At 31.3% G+C, this 18,945-nt stretch overlaps 1 protein-coding gene across 1 annotated transcript; it reads left to right on the top strand.

The window, feature by feature from the left end:
* Nucleotides 1-2,418: 2,418 nt before the first annotated feature.
* On the top strand, nucleotides 2,419-12,483 carry LOC150030255 (gamma aminobutyrate transaminase 1, mitochondrial-like). The gene is made up of 16 exons (XM_090309900.1): nucleotides 2,419-2,635; nucleotides 7,197-7,309; nucleotides 7,699-7,783; nucleotides 7,866-7,938; nucleotides 9,329-9,426; nucleotides 10,075-10,167; nucleotides 10,332-10,405; nucleotides 10,497-10,535; nucleotides 10,770-10,858; nucleotides 10,945-11,021; nucleotides 11,107-11,181; nucleotides 11,488-11,535; nucleotides 11,637-11,720; nucleotides 11,818-11,905; nucleotides 12,003-12,081; nucleotides 12,327-12,483. Exons 1-16 carry the CDS (start codon nucleotides 2,591-2,593, stop codon nucleotides 12,439-12,441), a joined length of 1,275 nt encoding a protein of 424 aa, XP_090166026.1. The 5' UTR covers nucleotides 2,419-2,590; the 3' UTR covers nucleotides 12,442-12,483.
* Nucleotides 12,484-18,945: the final 6,462 nt, after the last annotated feature.

Below are 18,945 nucleotides of genomic sequence, written 5' to 3'. Positions count from 1 at the left end.
ATAACACTTCGTGGTCTGGTCTTATACAAACTCCTTTGTATAGGACGCCCCCGCTCCCATGTCTTCACATGAATGATCAGGATCAGACCATCTGTAGAAAGTTACAACAGTTGTAACTATTCTACAAAGCGAGCCGCATCCGTAGTGTCACCAAGATAAGGTTTCCCTCCTATATCCATATACTACAGACCATTTTGGTTATCACTTAAGGCATGATCCACCTGTATGCCTTCACATACACGTTTAAATTACAATGACAACCATGGATCTTAGTTTATTGGTTTGTGGTAAAACAATTAAAATATCTCATGTTTCATAGACAACAGTGAAGAAAAAATCATATATTATTACATCACAAGCATTTGTTCAATACAGTGTTTACAAACTATAAGACCCAATGAGAGTTTAGGGCATCATCCTCAACAGTAGCAATCTCTCATCAAGTGTTCTTTCTTCTTGCAATAGTTACATCTTAGCTTGGTCTTGGGTTTATGCTATTCACCAGACTAATTTTTATTCCCTTTAGACTGATTCTGCTTGTTCTTGCCTTTGACAAACAACCCCTCTACACCAGACTGCTCCTTTTTTACTGACTGAAGCTCCAACTCTCTAGTTCTCAATGCTAAAATAATGGCATCAGTGGTAACTAACTCTCTGCCATATTTCAAGGTATTTTTCACTTCCTTATACGCTTATGGTAGAGAGTTCAACAACACAAAGGCTTCATTTTCATCGCCAATCTTCTCGCCAAGGCTCTTGAACTGAGAAACTACCCCCTTAAACTCATCCAGATTGTCTGTTAGTGGCTTGGTAAAATCCATCTTAAAAGTGAAGAACTTCTCCCTTAGATACATCTTGTTGGAGAGATCCTTGGTTGCAAAAAGACCTTCCAGCTTGACCCATATTTTGTAGGTCGTGTCTTGATCAATCACCTGTCTCAAGATGCTGTCACTGAGATTAAGAACGAGAGTCTCATAGGCTGTAAGTTCCATGTCTTCCCTTTCTTGAGTTGTTAATGTAGGCGGCAGAGTCGATGGGTCAAGAAACGCCTTGTGAGCTATCTGTTATCCAATAATAGCTTGATTTTGGCCTTTAACAGACCAAAATCACCCTTCCCATCGAACTTCTCTATTTCATACCTTGCAACAGCCTAATCTGATCGAGTATCGAGACTGGACTTCTTGAGTATCTTGATGCTCCAAGAATGCTGACCTTGATGATCTTCAAATGCTCTGATACCACAAATGATTGGGTTATTCAATTTTCTCTAGGCCTAAATACTCAAGATCAACATTGGAATGATGAAGAAAAGGCTAAGAAAGATTATGCCAAATCCTCGATGTTGGATACTCGATGCTCGATGCAAATTTCCTTCTTTGTTTGACGAGTCTTTATTCAATCTTCGATAGAACTCGATGAATACTAAATAATACTCGATCTTACTTGATGAGTTTTGATCTTTACTCAATGTGTCTCGAAGGTGAAAACGAACAACTCAAAGCAACTCGATAGCGGAGATTGATGCACGATTCAACTTGATACTATGGATTCGATACAATTTGAAACAAGATTGTATTACGCGCGAATTGCAGAAAGATTGCAGTCGAATGAACAAGAAAATAAAGACGAGAAGAAGAAACACAGAAGTTTACGTGGTTCGGTAAGATTTCCTACTTCCACGGGAAGATTCAAGTTCTTTCACTAAGAAGATTGCATATAGCTTTTTGTTTGTTTACAGAAAATTAGGAAATGATGAACTCACTCTCTCTCTCTGTTTTTGTTTTTCTGATAAGAGGTATTTATAATGTATATTAACTGACCGTTACAACACAAAGTTAGTTAAAAATAAATAAATAAGTTGAGCTATTTGGGTCACATCTTCTTCAACATCTCTACGAAATTGTATAATAACTATGTAGCTTAAGTTATTGATTAGTAAATAATTATAAAACGATTAAATAAGGAAAATAAAAAAGAAAACAAGGAAAATAAAAAAGAAAACAAAAGGCTTTGTGAAATATTGTAGTTGCATAAATTAGTAGAGATATACGCATTAGGTTAACAGGTAATATGGGTTTGGATAAAATAATCTAAAAGTGATTTTCTCCTATGTCACTTCTTAAAATAGAGATAAATAATATTCTATGATTGATTTTTAAGTTTGTCTATTTTAGTCACGAATGATTGTTTCGACCTCAACTTTAAGTAAGTGGACTAGACTGCTATAATAGTTCACTCCATGTTTAGAACTCAATTATAATAGTCGGTGTTGTCAACTATCATAACCTACCATTACTATTTCAACTCCCTTTTTATTATAATACTTATCATTTCCTACTCATTCTCTCTACCTTTTGTTATAGTGTTTACTATCGAAATCGTACGTGAATATAAATTATTATAACCCACAAAACTCAGCTTTCAAAACGGGCCACTGATTGATTCGTTTGTGAGTTAGAGGTTATATTTGAGTGAGGCAGCAAGTTTCTCATTCATAACCTTAATTCTCATCTCTTTGTGAGTTTGGGTATTTGAAGAGAAGAATATTAAGAGGTATTGTTGGGGAGAGCATAATATCCCACAAATTAGAATGCCAATCCTCAATCAATTTCTTCGTTCCACTCTAAAGTCTGAGGTAATAATTTTAACAATAATTCTTCTTTCTTCTTCTTCTTCTTCTTTGATCTCTTCTTCCCTTTATTTCCATCGTTTCCATATTTTCTTCTTCTTAACGTTGTATTCACTCATTTTGATAATTGGGTTTGTTTTCTTTTCCTTACCTTTCTGCCGCTGCAATTTTTGTTTTTCATCATTGTTTTTGTATTTCTTGAACATCTATTAATTTGCACCATCTTCAATGGCTAAGCTAGGGGTGCGAGCAAAATCCGTTCAAGCCGACCGAAATCAGTAGTGGGTTTGGTTGTGATTCGGTCTACTAAGTCGGTTTTGGCTTGTGTATGCAGGAAACTTAAGCTAAGCGATTTGGTTTTGATTCGTCATATAGGTGTCTTGTTTAAGATCGAACCCACCAATTACCCATTGATGTTTCCTACTTTTCTATCATATTTTCAGTTCTATGTAGTCATGGTCGTCATCATTCGAAAGGTTGACGAGTTTATAGCTTTCTTTTTTTTGAACAATTCCTTTTTTCTTCTTCTTTTGTTTGTTTTTTTTTTTTTTTTTTTTTTTTTTTTACAATAAGTGAGATAGAGTAATTGAATCTCTGATCTCAAAATCTATAATACGAACATTATGTCAATTAAATTGTCCTCGTTTCAAGGCGAATTTATTATTATTGAGAGATACGGAGATAGAAATCTTTTTTTTCTCTCCCTCTCTCTTCCATTCTCTATCTCATGCAGAAAAAATGAACATCTAAAAATGTGAGTTGGTTACTTAATTGCTATAATAAAAAAAATTACAAAATAAATGAATGCTAAGTATATGAGGGTTAATCAAGTTACACTTTTCAGTTGTCAAGAGCCACAAGGTCATGATTAGACTCTCATATTTAATATTTTCCATTTCCATAATTTAGAGTGCAACGTCAATCACATCATACCATTAATTAATTAGAGGTGTAGACAAAACCAAATTGATTGAAGGTAAGACATTTAATTAATCCGACAAATCAACTTGTTATGGCAAAAGAAAATGTTTTATACCTAATCTGATTTTAGAATAAAATTTAAGGTAATTGCATTGGATAGTACATGTGGAGAGTAACATTTTTAAAAATTTCGATAGATTTTTACCAGTGGTATGGTCTATTAATGATAAAACTCTTTAGCTATATAGTTTATCATATTTCGAAAGCAAAATCAAAGTTTTGCTATATCTACAAATTTTTTTGCATTATGTTATATCTACAAATACGTTGAATTTGATTACCTATCTAAAGTTTAGAGATGTGCCACAAGCATATTGATGAGGATGATTGTTCTTGGCTTAGCTTAGAACAATAACGTTGGGAGTCAATATTGTCCATTCAATAATTTTATTTATTTAGATTCGTGAAATTGGTTGTTTGAGTAGCATGGGTTTGGGTTATCTTCATTAAAAAAAATGAAGTGAAGCTACTTTTTTTTTTCTCATTATTTTTATATATTAACTTAAAAAGAAAAAGCAAATTGAAAACTACTTTGCTCTTTTTCCCATAATTTTATATTTTATATATTATCTTCATGAAGCATGTGAACCCACTTTGCTTTATACCCTTATTACTATATAATATAATAGATCTATTATTTGATATGCCATGCCAATGATTGTGTTTCTTCTCCTATTTTTTTAGTTAAGAATGAGATTCTTGGTTGTAGTGATTATGTTGGTTCTTTCTTTTTTTTTCGAGATGTGAGTTTGTTCAGATTTTTTTAGAATTTTTTTGTTGGGCTCTCCTCTGCAAAGATAATATTAAATAATTTCATATTTTCATGGATTTCATATTTATATATATATATGAGTAAATTGATATTTTCTTTAGATAGTAGAAAAATCTATGAAACATAAAAAATAAGCAACAAAATATCACTAAGATAAATAATCGACGTGTTAACTTGTTTAAAAATCATAAAATGTTTATTTACTAATTTCAATCTATTATTTTATAAATTTTACAAAATATACCTTGAAATCGATATTTTATCGATAGTTCCATCAAAATTTTCATAAAATTAAGACATCAATAGTTTCATCGACATCGACATTTTAAACCTTGCTAAATCAAAATTTAATTTCAACAAATTTTGAAAATAAATAAAAGGGTAATTATTTTAAATAACAAAATTACTGTAAATATTTCAAATATAGTAAAATATCAATGTCTATCCGTATATATCATTGTCATATTTTGTTATATTTGTAAATGCGATGGCCCATTTTCCTATATTTAAAATAATAGTTTCTTTAGATTTTATACATGAAAATTTAGATATAGATTAAAGTTTTTTTTAACCATATCAAATTGAATAAAAAACTGAAAATAAAAAAGTATTATACTTATACTAAAAAAAAAAAAAAAAATCGTAATGGGTAGCAAAAAAAATATATAAGGGTATTTATAAATATAATAATGGTTTTCTAAAATTGTAAATATAGAAAAAAATAAAAATAAAAATAAAAAATAACCAGATTCTTGGTTTTTAATTTTTTTACGATTTTACTCTCATTTATGTATCAACAAGTGTATTTGATATACATTATATTTAGTATACCAATCAATTGATATACTTTATCTAAAGAATACTATTTATGCAAGTAATATATCATGACTTTAATTGTGTTATAATCAACGTTGTTTGTTCGATTATTATAATTATTATTTTTATCTTTTCTCATGTTGATATAGAGTTATATTCATTCTATTAGTTCAATTTTGATGTTGATGGTATATATGAAATGCATTAATTTTTTCAAGTGATATATCCAATATAAATTATATTAGTTAACCTATTTTATTGTTAAAATTTGATATGATTTTAATGGTATATAAGTTATATTTAATTTGGTACATCAATTATATAATATATATCCCGTATTTCATATATTAATTGATTGATATATCTAATTTAGAAAGGAAAAAATATATAACAATGATATTATTGATATACCAAATATGAAGTATATCATTTAGTATGATACTTGAAGTTTAACATTGGCATATCAATAATATATTAGCACTAATTCAAAATGAATTGCAAGTAGATCATTAGTGTATCAATGGTATGTCATAATAAGTTGAAAATGCAATTCTAAGTATTTAGTGTATCGATAATTTATCAACACTCATTCAAATTTTATTTAAATTGTAACATATATTTATCAATAGTATGTCAATAGTCATTGAAAATTTATTTCATGTGCATTTTTAGTGTATCAATAGTATATCACTCATGATCTAAATTTATTTTAATTATTATATTGGTGTATCAATAGTACATCAATGCTCAAAATTCAATTTTAAGTATATATTATTAGTGCATTAGTAGTTTTTTTTTTAATTTCAAGTATATCATTAGTATATCAGTAGTATATCAACATTTCTTCTAAATAAATTTTAAGTATGACATTGGTGTATTAACTTAGTATTAAATCAACATTAACTCATCATTCATTTTAAGTATAAAATATTGGTATATCATTACTTTTTAAATATACATTTTCTCAAGTATATCAATTATATATCAACATATGTTCAAAATTCAATTTCAAGTGTAACATTGGTATACCAATAGTTTATCAAAATTCATTCAAAATAGTTACTAACATAACGGATTGTATAAGCTAATTATAATGTACAAGAAAAACAATATTCTATAGCAGACGAATAAGGATTGAAATTAAATCAAACGAATAATAGTAAACGAACAAGCACTTCTTGACTAATAAATTTGGTATACCCATTGTATAACTTACCCACTTTATCTTTGGTATATTAGTCAACTGATATACCAAATATTTGGTATATTAAATGACCGATATACTAGATATAAAATATATCATATATACTATTGATTTACATGTCGATACACCAATAAGGACAAATTTGGAATAATAAAAATGGAAATATGCTTTTATCTTTTTTTTTATTATATTTGTAAATTTGAATGTTACATGTGAAGTATTGAATTCTTTCGTGTAGGGATGTAATCTAGACCATGATAAGAAACATCAATATCTGATAATGGAGATATGTTTGAAAAGATACTCACATCCTTTGTCCAATCCAAATATTAGAATTGAAGTTGTTACACAATAAAATGATATATTCTTTCTCGTAAGGATGTGATTAAGACCATAGATATAAAATATCATAAACCAATAAGGGAGATATGTTTGAAATGGCTACGACGTCTTCCACTCCATTAAAATTAGTTAGGTCAAATTGTTAAAGTGATATATTCTTTTTTATATAGGTGTGATTTAAACACATATCCAAATCTAAGGGTAAGAATATATTTGAATAGACAATCACATCTTTTGTTTTAATTTTCATAAATTCTTATTTTTCCTTTCTATAAATAGGTATAGACTATTTCATTAATTAAGATATATATCCTTAATAAATTCCATAGAATCTATATATCAAAATAAAACTATAAATTTCACATAATCGTACAAGTTATGAGCTAAAAGTTATAAAGGTACTCATGGTTATATTATATATATATATATATTCTATTTTTGTCCTTTTGCAGTTTGGTACCTTTACAAAAGTGGCCACGTCTTCTAGAAGAGCTTCACGGGACCATGTCTTCCTGGCTCCTTTCTTGTCCCACTTACACAGTACAGAGGCCTTAGCACAAGAAGAGTAAGTACATACGATATCGGATATCGTTTCGTAACCAATTGTTTTTATTATTATTATTATTTTAAAAATTAAATTTATAAACGCTCATTCCAAATTTAAGTTTCTTGATTCATTTTTTACTTTTCACTGATGTTTTTAAAAACAAAACCAAATTTTAAAACCTAAAATTTTTTTTTTTTTTTAAACTTGTTTTTATTTTTAAAATTTGGCTAAGGGTTTAACCTTTATACTAAAGAAATATACAAATTATGATAAGAAATTAAGTTTAAATACAAAAAGCGAAATAATTACCAAACGGAGCTTTAACTATTTAGACCTTGCATAGTTTATTTCTTCTCAGCATTCTTATGCAAAGTTTGACATTAGCCACAAACATGGTTTAATTACAGGGTGAAGGGACATGATATGCTTGCACCTTTTACTTCAGGATGGGAGAGCGCCAATGTGAATCCCGTAATCATAAAAAGATCTGAGGTATTCTTCTAGATATCTTCATTCTGTTTCTGGTTAATATTAGAAGATATATGTTTTTAGTTTGAATTCCATGGTGATGTAGGGTTCATATGTATATGACAATTATGGAAGGAAGCATCTTGATGCTCTTGCTGGTCTATGGTGCACATCCTTAGGTACCACAATTAATCATTTCACCATCATTTTTCAGTTTTGGATATAGTTCATATCACCGTCATACATTAACATACAGTTACAAATATAATGATCATATCTAAAGTATTACCGGATATAGCATGATCCATCTCTCTAAATCTATCAATAATGGCCTATGTTGCTTATAGAAATTTCCCAATAATAGAGTGTATCTAGATATGTTCATGGGGTGGGGACATGGAAGTCCCCGTCCCCGTCCCCGCCCCCTTATTCTACTCTCTGTCCCCACGAATTTTCCCACAGAGAACGGGGCAGAGATTCCCCACAAGGATTCCACTGGGAAAATTTTCCCACCATTATTTTTTCTAACAATTTTTGTTTATTTCAATTAAATATTTTTTTTAACAATTCCTTATCCAATACAATTTTTATTTAAATAAAATATCATCAATTTTACTAATAAAAACGATAATACACATGTAATTTTAAAATATATAATTAAAATGCTAAATTCTCATAATTTATAAAAATTAAAATTCAACAATTAAAACATCTTATCTTAAATATAACGACATCTAAGAAATTAAAGTTATAAAATCTTAAACTTAAATAATTAAAACATTCATAATTATCCTAACAAAGTCTACAATATTAATATAGATATATATATTATAAATTTATAATTTGTACACAAAAGTCGGGGTGGGGTGGGGGGGACACGGGACGGGTTGGGGTCGAGGACGGGGAATATATTCCCCATCTCCAGTCCCGAATTGCAAATGGGGAAAAAAATCCCCACTCCCTCGTCCATTTCCCAAGTATTCGGGGATTCCTCGCAAAGTCCCGACTTTATGGGTTTTTTAGACATCTCTAAATCTATTGTTGATATACTTTGTTATATTTGCAATCTTTAAAAATATTGGGAGTTAAAAAAATAATTAAACACTATACTGATGAAGTATTCAATAATTAAGAGTATTTCAAAACTCCTTGAAAGAGAAAAAAGGGTAAAAATAATAATGGAAGGAGGAAAATTGAGAAGGTAAGTTTAGGCAACCTCAATTTGAATCTGGCCAAACATAAGTACTAAGTATAATAATTTTGTTGTTATGAAATCAACATAAAGAGTTACATTGCTTACTAACAATGTGTTTACTACGTCTACGGATGGAGATAAATTTCACGAACACAGATTGCATATACACCTCGAGTGTTATAAGGTTTATTATATATACACTCTTCGAAATATAAGGAGGTAAGACCTATGTTTGGTCCTTCAGAACATCAAATAACAGGTTAAAAGACATTCTAACATTAACATTAGTGCTGTATGATTGGAGTTGTTTTTTCTTCCCTAAATTCTTTGATTCTTAGTCAATTGGTTAAGGCATAATGGAATGGAATTTGTAGGGGGAAGTGAACCACGTCTTGTGGAAGCAGCAACTGCACAACTAAATACCTTGCCATTTTATCACTCCTTTTGGAATCATACTACCCAACCTTCTTTGGTATGCTAATTTTACTCCGTTTGATTCACAATCAAGATTTTTCCAAATTTACTTAGTTCAACAAATATGTTTTAAAAGATAATGTATATTTTGTTTCTAAAAGTTTTATTTCAAATTTTGTGATCTAAATAGGATAAATTCTAAAAACAATATTTTTTGGTTTTCAGTATATCTAGATTTTGAATTTTAAAATTTAAAATGCAGAATTATATGAAATAAAGATTAAAAAAAACATTTAAAAATACAATATGTCATGTTTAGTTAAACTCAATTCATCTTCCTTATGAGGGAAAAAACACTCCATTGATTTTTAAATTTAAAATATGTATGATGTAATATATTATAAATTAAATAATATTACAAAATAATAAATATACAAAAAATACATAAAACGTGTAGTTTATATTCAACGTAATATTTAATATGTAATTGCAACTAATTTTATGGTTCATAAATACATTGTTAAACACATTTAAAAAAATGTTTAAATTAGAATCAAATTTCTCAATTAGCTACCAAACATAAAATATAACTTTATTTTGATTGAATCCCTTGTATTCAACTTTTTGTTTTTAAATTATCTACCAAGCATGCTTGTTTAACTTCTTTTGATTAGTTTCGCGTTCTTGATGTTTTCATGAATGATAGGATCTGGCAAAGGAACTACTTGAAATGTTCACAGCTAGAAAAATGGGGAAAGTATTTTTTACAAGTAGTGGTTCAGAAGCCAATGACACTCAGGTTCTTTCTACTCCAAACTCAAAATTGTCCAATTTTGATTTCTATAGGAATAAAAAAAAAAAAAAAAAGCAAATAAAGGAAGAACAAAAATAATAAAATAACATCAAGGTTTAGAAAGCTCTGCAACAAATTAATTCATTTGGTGCTTAAAAAACATGTAATAGGTGAAGCTGGTATGGTACTATAACAATGCACTTGGAAGACCAAATAAGAAAAAATTCATTTCTCGCTCAAAAGGGTAAGCTCAACTCACTTGGCTGGAGTTGATTTGTACCATTTCCTTTGTTCTCTTCAATTATTTTTCTTATCACTACCTTTCTATCTAACAGGTATCATGGCACGACATTCGTATCAGCCAGTCTTTCAGGGTAAGTTCAATTAAAACAAAATATACCTTACATCTATTATACCCTCTTTATTGGAACTTCACTGCACCAGTTCGACGGGTAGATCTAAACATGGTTGAGTCGACCCAGTCAAATTATGAATTTGGGCAAAGGTTGAAACGAGTCAGGGCTAGGTTTGAAGTTTGAACCGACCTTTGAGCAACAAGTCGATCGATGAGGCTGACATCTCTCGCAAATTATTTTGTTTTACCACAGCCTTCCACCTATGCACCGGAACTTTGACATGCCAGCTCCATTTGTTCTACACACTGATTGTCCACATTACTGGCGTTACCATCTTCCAGGTTATGATCTATATGCTAGGTTATATATTTAGTTCACTTTCTTTGAATTTATTTCCAGCCATTAACTTGTGAACATCCTATATCAGGTGAGACAGAGGAAGAGTTTTCAACCAGATTAGCCAAAAACTTGGAAGACCTTATACTCAAGGAGGGACCAGAGACAGTAAAAACTTGAATACTATTCTTTGAATTATAAAAATGGCATGATACCATAATTGAGAATTGACCCTTTCTCTCTTCCACTTCAGATTGCTGCATTCATTGCTGAACCAATCATGGGAGCAGGTGGTGCAATTATTCCACCTGCTACTTATTTTGAAAAGGTAATCTCTTAGTATCATGAACTGCTTAAATTTGCACAAGCATGCACCAACAAGATTTTACTTGTTTAGCTGTCTATTCTTTGTTATATACATCCCATATTTTCTCTCATCGTTAGAATACATACAACTTCAAAAGGTTTCTTTGTTTAGAACTCAAGAATACAGTTGTATAACTTATAGAACAAATCTTGTTCAAGTAAGGTCGTTCAAAAGGTTTCTTTGTTAATATTCTAATTCTTGATATAAATTCTAACTAATAAGCAAAATATTAAGGGAAGAATGAAGTGTTTCCTATTGTTACTGCAGATCCAAGCCGTGCTCAAGAAGTATGATATACTTTTTATTGCTGATGAGGTACTTTGAAAATTAAAATTTTTGGGTTCATCATTTCACCTTGTTTACGAGAATGATGTCAATGTAAAGGAGGCGTTGTCTTCCATATTTTTTTTCTATAGGTAATATGTGCCTTTGGAAGAGTAGGGGCAATGTTTGGATGCGATAAATTCAATATTAAACCAGACCTTGTATCTCTAGCTAAGGTGAAGTTTGAACATATTCAGCTTTTACAAATATCTTGCTTAGTTTAAGCGTTTCATTGTTTTCATTGAGCCTGAGTCGATGTACTGCACACTTCAGGCACTTTCCTCGGCATACATGCCTATTGGAGCTGTCATGGTGAGCCCTGAAGTCTCTGATGTGATTCACTCTCAAAGCAGCAAGCTAGGTACACTACTTATACAATGAAACCTAGTTGATCACAGTTAATAATCTTCCACTCCAGTAACTTACCTATTGTTTTTCTTCAATAATATTACATCCAGGTGCCTTTTCTCATGGATTTACTTATTCTGGACACCCGGTTGCATGTGCTGTTGCACTTGAAACACTCAAGATCTACCAGTATGTTCCTACACCTGTTCTTTTGGTCTAACTTTTTAATTTTTTGTTTAGAATGACAGGGAAACCTTAAAGTGGACAAACATGTCAAAGATATATCTATTCATTTTTTTGGATCGGACCAAGTATTGTTCCTTTGGTGTCCTTGTTTGAGGATACAATCATGATTTGAAGTATACTACGGAATTATTCCGATGCAAACTCAGATAGAATGAGGGTAAGTTTATAATTTCATTTGATCATTGTAGGGAAAGGAATATTGTGGAGCAAGTAAATAGAATCTCCCCAAGATTTCAAGATGGTATAAAAGCTTTCTCTGATAGCCCTATCGTTGGAGAGGTAAACAGTGTGTTGCTCAAGTAATTAAGTTTGACATATGAATCTATCTGGGGTATCTTCAGTTCTTCAGCGACTTTGATTTTGCAGATCAAGAAGATCTCCATTATTCCTTAATTGGTGATGATGTGTCTCAAGTGGCCCTTTTAATGTCAAAGTTACCAGCAGTAGTCCATAAACCTAGGAGTACAATACCGTCATACCCAGTTCAAAATGTCCAACATTCACATCCGAACTTGAGTTTACTCTTGAATAAAATATGGTTTCCAATGAGGTGCAATCATTAAGTCCATTGAATAATAATGTATGTCCATTATATTTGGGAGACGATACAGATAGGTTGTTGAATATGGAATATGTGGATCTATCTGAGGATGGTGTTAACGATGAGTCTGTATTTAAAGTAGACATGTTAGTGGATTATGATGTGGACGTTAATGTGGCAGATATAGATATGTCTAGTTAATGTTGATCATGTGGTAAAGTCAATGATGAATGTAGAATCAAGGGTTGACAAAGGATCTTTTAGTGATAGTAACCCGACAACTGGCAGTGAGCATTGTGCAGATTCAGTAGGAAGTGGTGAACATTGTATCAGTCGAAACAAGAGGAAGTGTATCAAAAAATTAATGGCGAGCACCATAGTCGTCTTATCCAAGTCTACTATAGATGATGCCCATGTTGGTAATACGTTTTAAAGAAAAAAAAATTAGCTAAGAAACTGTCTATCTTTGCCATTAGGAAGAACTTCTCGTATCATGTCAATAAATCTACTAAGAAGTTATATATTTTAAGATGCGTAGAATCCACTTATCAATGGAAGATCATGGTCATTATAATGAAAGACTTTAAAATTTTCAAAATTAATAAATATGTTAGCGCCTACACATGCCAGAAGATATTAAGAAAACAGGATCATAAACAAGCTAAGAGTTAGGTTATAGCTGAACTGATTAAGTCTAAATACTAGGATGTTAGTCGTAGTTATAAACTGAAGGAAATTATTCAAGACCTTTGAAAGGATTATGGGGTGGACATTAGTTACGAGAGGGCATGGCAGGGCAGGGAAACTACGTTGTCCTTAACGAGAGGGTCCCCTAGAGAGTCATTCCATTTATTACCATGGTATGGGGAAGCATTGAAGATTGCCAATCCTGGGATTCACTATGAGTTGGAGATCGATTTCGATGGACATTTTAAATACGTTTATATGGCACTCGGGGCTGCAATTAGAGGTTTTTTGAATTGCATCAGGCTAGTTATTGTTGTTGATGTTGTACACATGAAAGGGAAGTATAAAGGTATTATGTTCGTAGCAATTTCAATTGATGCTAATAAACAAATATACTCGGTTGCTTTCAGTTTGGGGGATAAAAAATGATGATTCATAGGCGTGGTTCATGAGAAGGATGCAATCTACTGTTGGTGTAGTCAATGGGCTGCTGTTCGTATCCGATCGAAACAAAAGCATTGCGAAGTCCATTTCTATATGATTTCCTGACCCATTTCAAACATTGTGTATCCATCATTTGAGCTTGAACTTAATAATGAAGTTCAAAAATGATAACGTGTGTTCAAACTTCATGTTAGCAGCTAAGGCATGTCAGGAGTCTGTCTTCCTATTGGGGTTGATGCCCTAAATCTTGTAGGGTCTTGTAGTTTGTAAGCACCTATATGAACAGACACTTGTGATGTAATAATATGAAAATATCTCACTGTTGTCTATGAAATATGAGATATTTTAGTTGCATTAACCGTAAACCAATAATCTAAGATCCCTGGTTATCGTTGTAACTTAAGCATTTATGTGGAAACATACAAGTGGATCACGCCTTAAGTGATAACCTAAATGATCTATAGTATATGGATAAATGAGGAAAACCTTATCTTGGTGACACTACAGATACGACCCGCTTTGTAGATATTACGAGTGTTGTAAAGTGCTACAGATGGTTTGATCCTGATCATTCATGTGAAGACATGTAAGCGGGGGTATCCTATACAAAGGAGTTTGTATAAGACCGGATCACGAAATGTTTAGTCCATTCATGACAGAGCCTTTCATTTCACTAGGATGATCATAGGTAACATGACCTTAATCTAGGTGTTTTGAGAAAAATGTTCACTTAGCTATTATTTATTTTCTGCTTTATAATAATACATATATATATACACATACATGTAAAACCTTAAAATCAAAAGGTAAACTTTACTCCATAAACTTTCGAGATTATGTCTAATAGGTCCTTAAAATTTAAAAATTTGTTTAATAAGCTCCAAAATTTCAATTTTGTGTTTAGTTGGTCCTTAAACTTTCAATTTTGTGTCTAATAGAATCCTGAACTTCCATTTTGTGCCCAAAAGACAAAGCACCTATTCGACATTCTTTAAAATTCACAAACCTAAAGACACAAAATTGAAAATCTATGAACCTGTTAGACTCATAATTAAAAGTTTATGGATCATTTAGATACTTTTTAAATTTTGGGAACCTATTTAAGCTAACAAATTATAAAGCAATTAGTAGCCAATAAAATGGTAATAGAAGAAATATTGGCATCATACTTTATAGTGGATCCTCCTTTGCCAATTATAGCTCCACATGAACTATGGGGAAGAATTAGCCTCACTTTTGTTCTCGGTTCAACATCATCTCCTTCTTCAGCATGAAGCTACCAGTAAACAAAATTTTAATCAATCACAAATAATAGAACATTTAAATTCTAGAGTGAACTTGAACTGCATAGAGATTACCTCACTCAACAACTTAGCAAGAACGAGTTCCATGGCCTTCAATATTTCATTAATTGATCCAGATACCATAATGGTCCTATCAGTGGTTCGAGGAAAAAATTCATGATTCCTTGACAATTGGATTCGTGCACCAGACTGTGACTGGAAATCATTAATTGTTGAACCACCTTTCCCAATTACCGAACCAGCCGCAGCATTCGATTCAAGAAACCTTATGTATGTAGCCTTTTCCATATTATCTGACAATAGCAATTCTTATGAGTAAGACAATATCCACAGGCAGAAACGGAAACATTTAACCACAAAATTGTTCAGGCACAATGTACTATCAATTGGAAAAGTATATAGATTATAGAGATCTTATTCAAAACGTAATCAAGAAGGTTGAAAATGTGACAGAACGAAAGCCTTTGATATAAATCATAGTCATATGTCATAAAGAAACCTACACATTACCAGTGTAAATTGTAAATAAAGAACGTCACTTATAAATCCCTTTACTGCGTTTTTGCAAAAAGACAAAATGATAAACATCAATGTTGAAAAATAATTGATGAAAGGTTTTATCTTCATTCCAATCCCTATTAGAAGAAATTGACGCACATATACTCATTGCAGCAATTTCAAGAATTAAAATGAAAAATACACCCAAAAAAAAAAAAAGTTTGTTACAACCAAATAACATTTAACATTCACCTGCCTTCTTCAAATTATAGAAGAACCAATGGTTCAAAGAGAGTTAGAATGCCCTGCTTGAACCAATGGTCCCCTACTAGCTCACAAAACGGAATTAGCCTTAGAATAGCGTGATAAGTTGATTTGAAACGTTCAAATTCAAATTAAGGAAATTTTAATTTTGGAATTAAACATAATTAGAAAATCGATTAATATATAAATATGATTTAAATATTAATTTCATGAATAGGAATTCACGGTAATGGAATTGGAGATAAATTAATTTAATATTTGATATTAAATTAATAGAATTAATTAAATTATTTAATTAATTATTGAATTAATTTTTGTAAAATTAATAAAATTTTAATTTTAATTAAATAATTAAAATTGAAAAAAGTTTTTATTTTGAAAATCAATTTCAAAATCAAAAGAGAAATTGAAAATTGAGAAAAATCTCTATGTGGGATTTTCCCACTTTCAAACAAGAAGGTTAGTCACTTTCTTACATATAATTCCACCACTAAATTCAAGGAGTAACTGGAATCACTTCAAGTGATCAGTTTGCATGAGAGTCATATAATAAAGTCACTCTTGATTGAATAGAAAAGGGCATGCAATTGCTGAATTGCTGAGTTTTGAAGGTTGAAGAAGTTGTTCTTCAACAAGCTAAAAAACCAGAAAATCTCTCCTCCAATTTTTCTAAGTTCAAGCTTGTCCCACAACTCAATCTAAGGTTCCTAGAGAATGGTAGGGAAGCTCTAGTGGTGGTCCACTTTAAGAATTAGAGAATATTGCAGCTGAATTTCGAGTTTGAAGAGGATCTTCAAAGGTATGTAATGAAACCCTCTTGATACCCCATGTTCGATATATTGAAATATTTTTATTGGAAGAAGAAGAGAAGGTCTTACCATATATATTATTTATGTTGTCGCAGATGGGTTCTTACTTATTAGTAGCATATCCACTGTTAATATCTTTATGCTCTTAACCTGTATCAGCCAGTTTAATAAAAATGCTTTGTCTTGTTGTCTATTTTAGCCCTATTTGATTTAGTAAGGGGGAAGGCTTTCTTTAATAATATCCTTTTGATCCGAAAAAAAAAAAAAAAAAAGTGCTTTTTTTGAAGATGTATTGGTAGGCCATCTAGTAGTCTTCCGTAGGCCAGCTAGGGGAATGGTTTACCACATATATAAAATAAGTTGGGGTTTCATCCCCTAGTGTAAATAAGGTTATCTGACTTAATCCATCTGGCAATAAAATAAAGAAGGTGCTTGCACTTTGTTCTCCTATACTTCTATGCTTTCCAGACCATTAGTCATCCCTTTTTTTTAGGGCTATAGAGAATTCTTCCTCTTAAGGCTAATTCTCTTCCTGGGAGGGTTCTAGATACGAGATAGCTGAGGGTAAGATTTTCTATGGCAGATACTTTTGAATATTACTGCTTTCTTTATTATATGCTTTCCTGGAGAACTACGATCATAGTCTTTCTCAAAAAGGGAAAATAAGGGTAGTTTGACCCGACCTTGTTCAAATTCGATTTTTTTCTTTGTGAGTTTCGGGAATATCCCCATTCATAGATCCGAGATCCACATCTATGAATTGAAAGGTCCGAATGATCAACTCTGCAATCAGTTGTTAGAATCAGTCTGAAAATCGTTCATTTGAAAAAATGGAAACCCCCAAAAATCGAAATTCTTGATCAATGGAGGAACAATATCACCATTTTTGTTCAATTCAATAAGATACCAAAGTGGATGATTGACTCATTCCATACTAGAAATAATCACAGGAAATCCTTTGATAACACTTCTTCCTATTTCTCAATGATATCCCACAATCAAGACAATTGGCTAAATCCCGTGAAACCATTTCATAGAAGTTCATTGATATCTTCTTTTTATAAAGCAACTCGACTTCGATTCTTGAATAATCCACATCACTTTTGCTTCTATTGTAACAAAAGATTCCCTTTTTATGTGGATTATGTGGAAAAGGCCCATATCAATAATTATGATTTTACGTATGGACAATTCTGTTCATTCGCAACAAAATATTTTCTTTGTGCGGTGGTAAAAAAAAAAACATGCTTTTTTGGAGAGAGATACTATTTCACCAATTGAGTCACAAGTATCTAACATATTCATACCTAACGATTTTCCACAAAGTGGTGACGAAAGGTATAACTTGTACAAATCTTTCCATTTTCCAATTCAATCTGATCCATTCGTTCGTCGAGCTATTTACTCGATCGCAATAATTGATAGGCCATTCCCACCCTATCCGTCTCTTGATCCCTCATTCCACTAATGAGTTGTTACTGATTCATTCAAGGAAGGTATAGACCCCCACTTCTTTGTCTTATTAGCGCCGGTGTTCGTCAACGATGAAAGCCGCTAAACTTCAGACTCGAGTTGAGAAAGAGGGCTAGGCCTAGAAGAGGAGGGTTTGATGGGACTAGGGAAGATGGGTGGATTATAGAGCTAGGAGCGCTTAATTTGATGTCAAAATTAAGGAATTAGAATGCTTAATGATCTTGTTTTCTTTTGCTACATGTTTATATAAACCAACAACTCGATGATTTTTTTTGTCCAGTTCAGCCCAATTTTGAGCATTGGAGGTCTGGTTCGAGAGGTTCGGGTTCGGTTGAAGGCTGTTCAAGTAGTCCAGAAGTGTTTTGGAGCCAATTTTGATTATTATTGTAATAATTAGACCTTTGTTTGCTTGAGAATGCCAAAACTAAACCATATCAATTTGTTTTAGTTATTTATGCATGTCATGTATGTTATAATTAAATAAATCTTGTATGTGCATATAGTATACCATGTAGATTTAAAATCTCATCATAGGAAGCATGTTATATACATTGAAAGTATGTTATAAGGTGTTATAATATATAGTATGCATGTTTAGGGTTTCAGATGTTTTAATATAAGTTTTATATTAAATCATGAGATATTTGTTGTATGTTATGGATGCAAAAGCATGTCTAAAGTTTTATAAGTTGTTATAAAATTAGGTTAGACATTAAAATTCATAACAAAGATAAGTTGCATGCTCACATAGGTTAACCACTTGTTTTAATAGTTAAAATAGGTCATT

This window comes from Benincasa hispida, unplaced genomic scaffold, assembly GCF_027475165.1.
Source record: "Benincasa hispida cultivar pf3 unplaced genomic scaffold, pf3_genome.v1.1 HicScf395, whole genome shotgun sequence".
In the NCBI taxonomy this organism is placed as follows: Eukaryota; Viridiplantae; Streptophyta; class Magnoliopsida; order Cucurbitales; family Cucurbitaceae; genus Benincasa; species Benincasa hispida.
This window is presented reverse-complemented; position numbering and strand designations above follow the sequence as displayed.

Coding starts and splice junctions, on each gene's coding strand:
- LOC150030255 (XM_090309900.1), top strand. CDS start 2,591: ATGCCAATCCTCAATCAATTTCTTCGTTCCACTCTAAAGTCTGAG. Junction 7,310..7,698: donor GAGGCCTTAGCACAAGAAGA/GTAAGTACATAC, acceptor GTTTAATTACAG/GGTGAAGGGACATGATATGC. Junction 10,406..10,496: donor TTCATTTCTCGCTCAAAAGG/GTAAGCTCAACT, acceptor TCTATCTAACAG/GTATCATGGCACGACATTCG.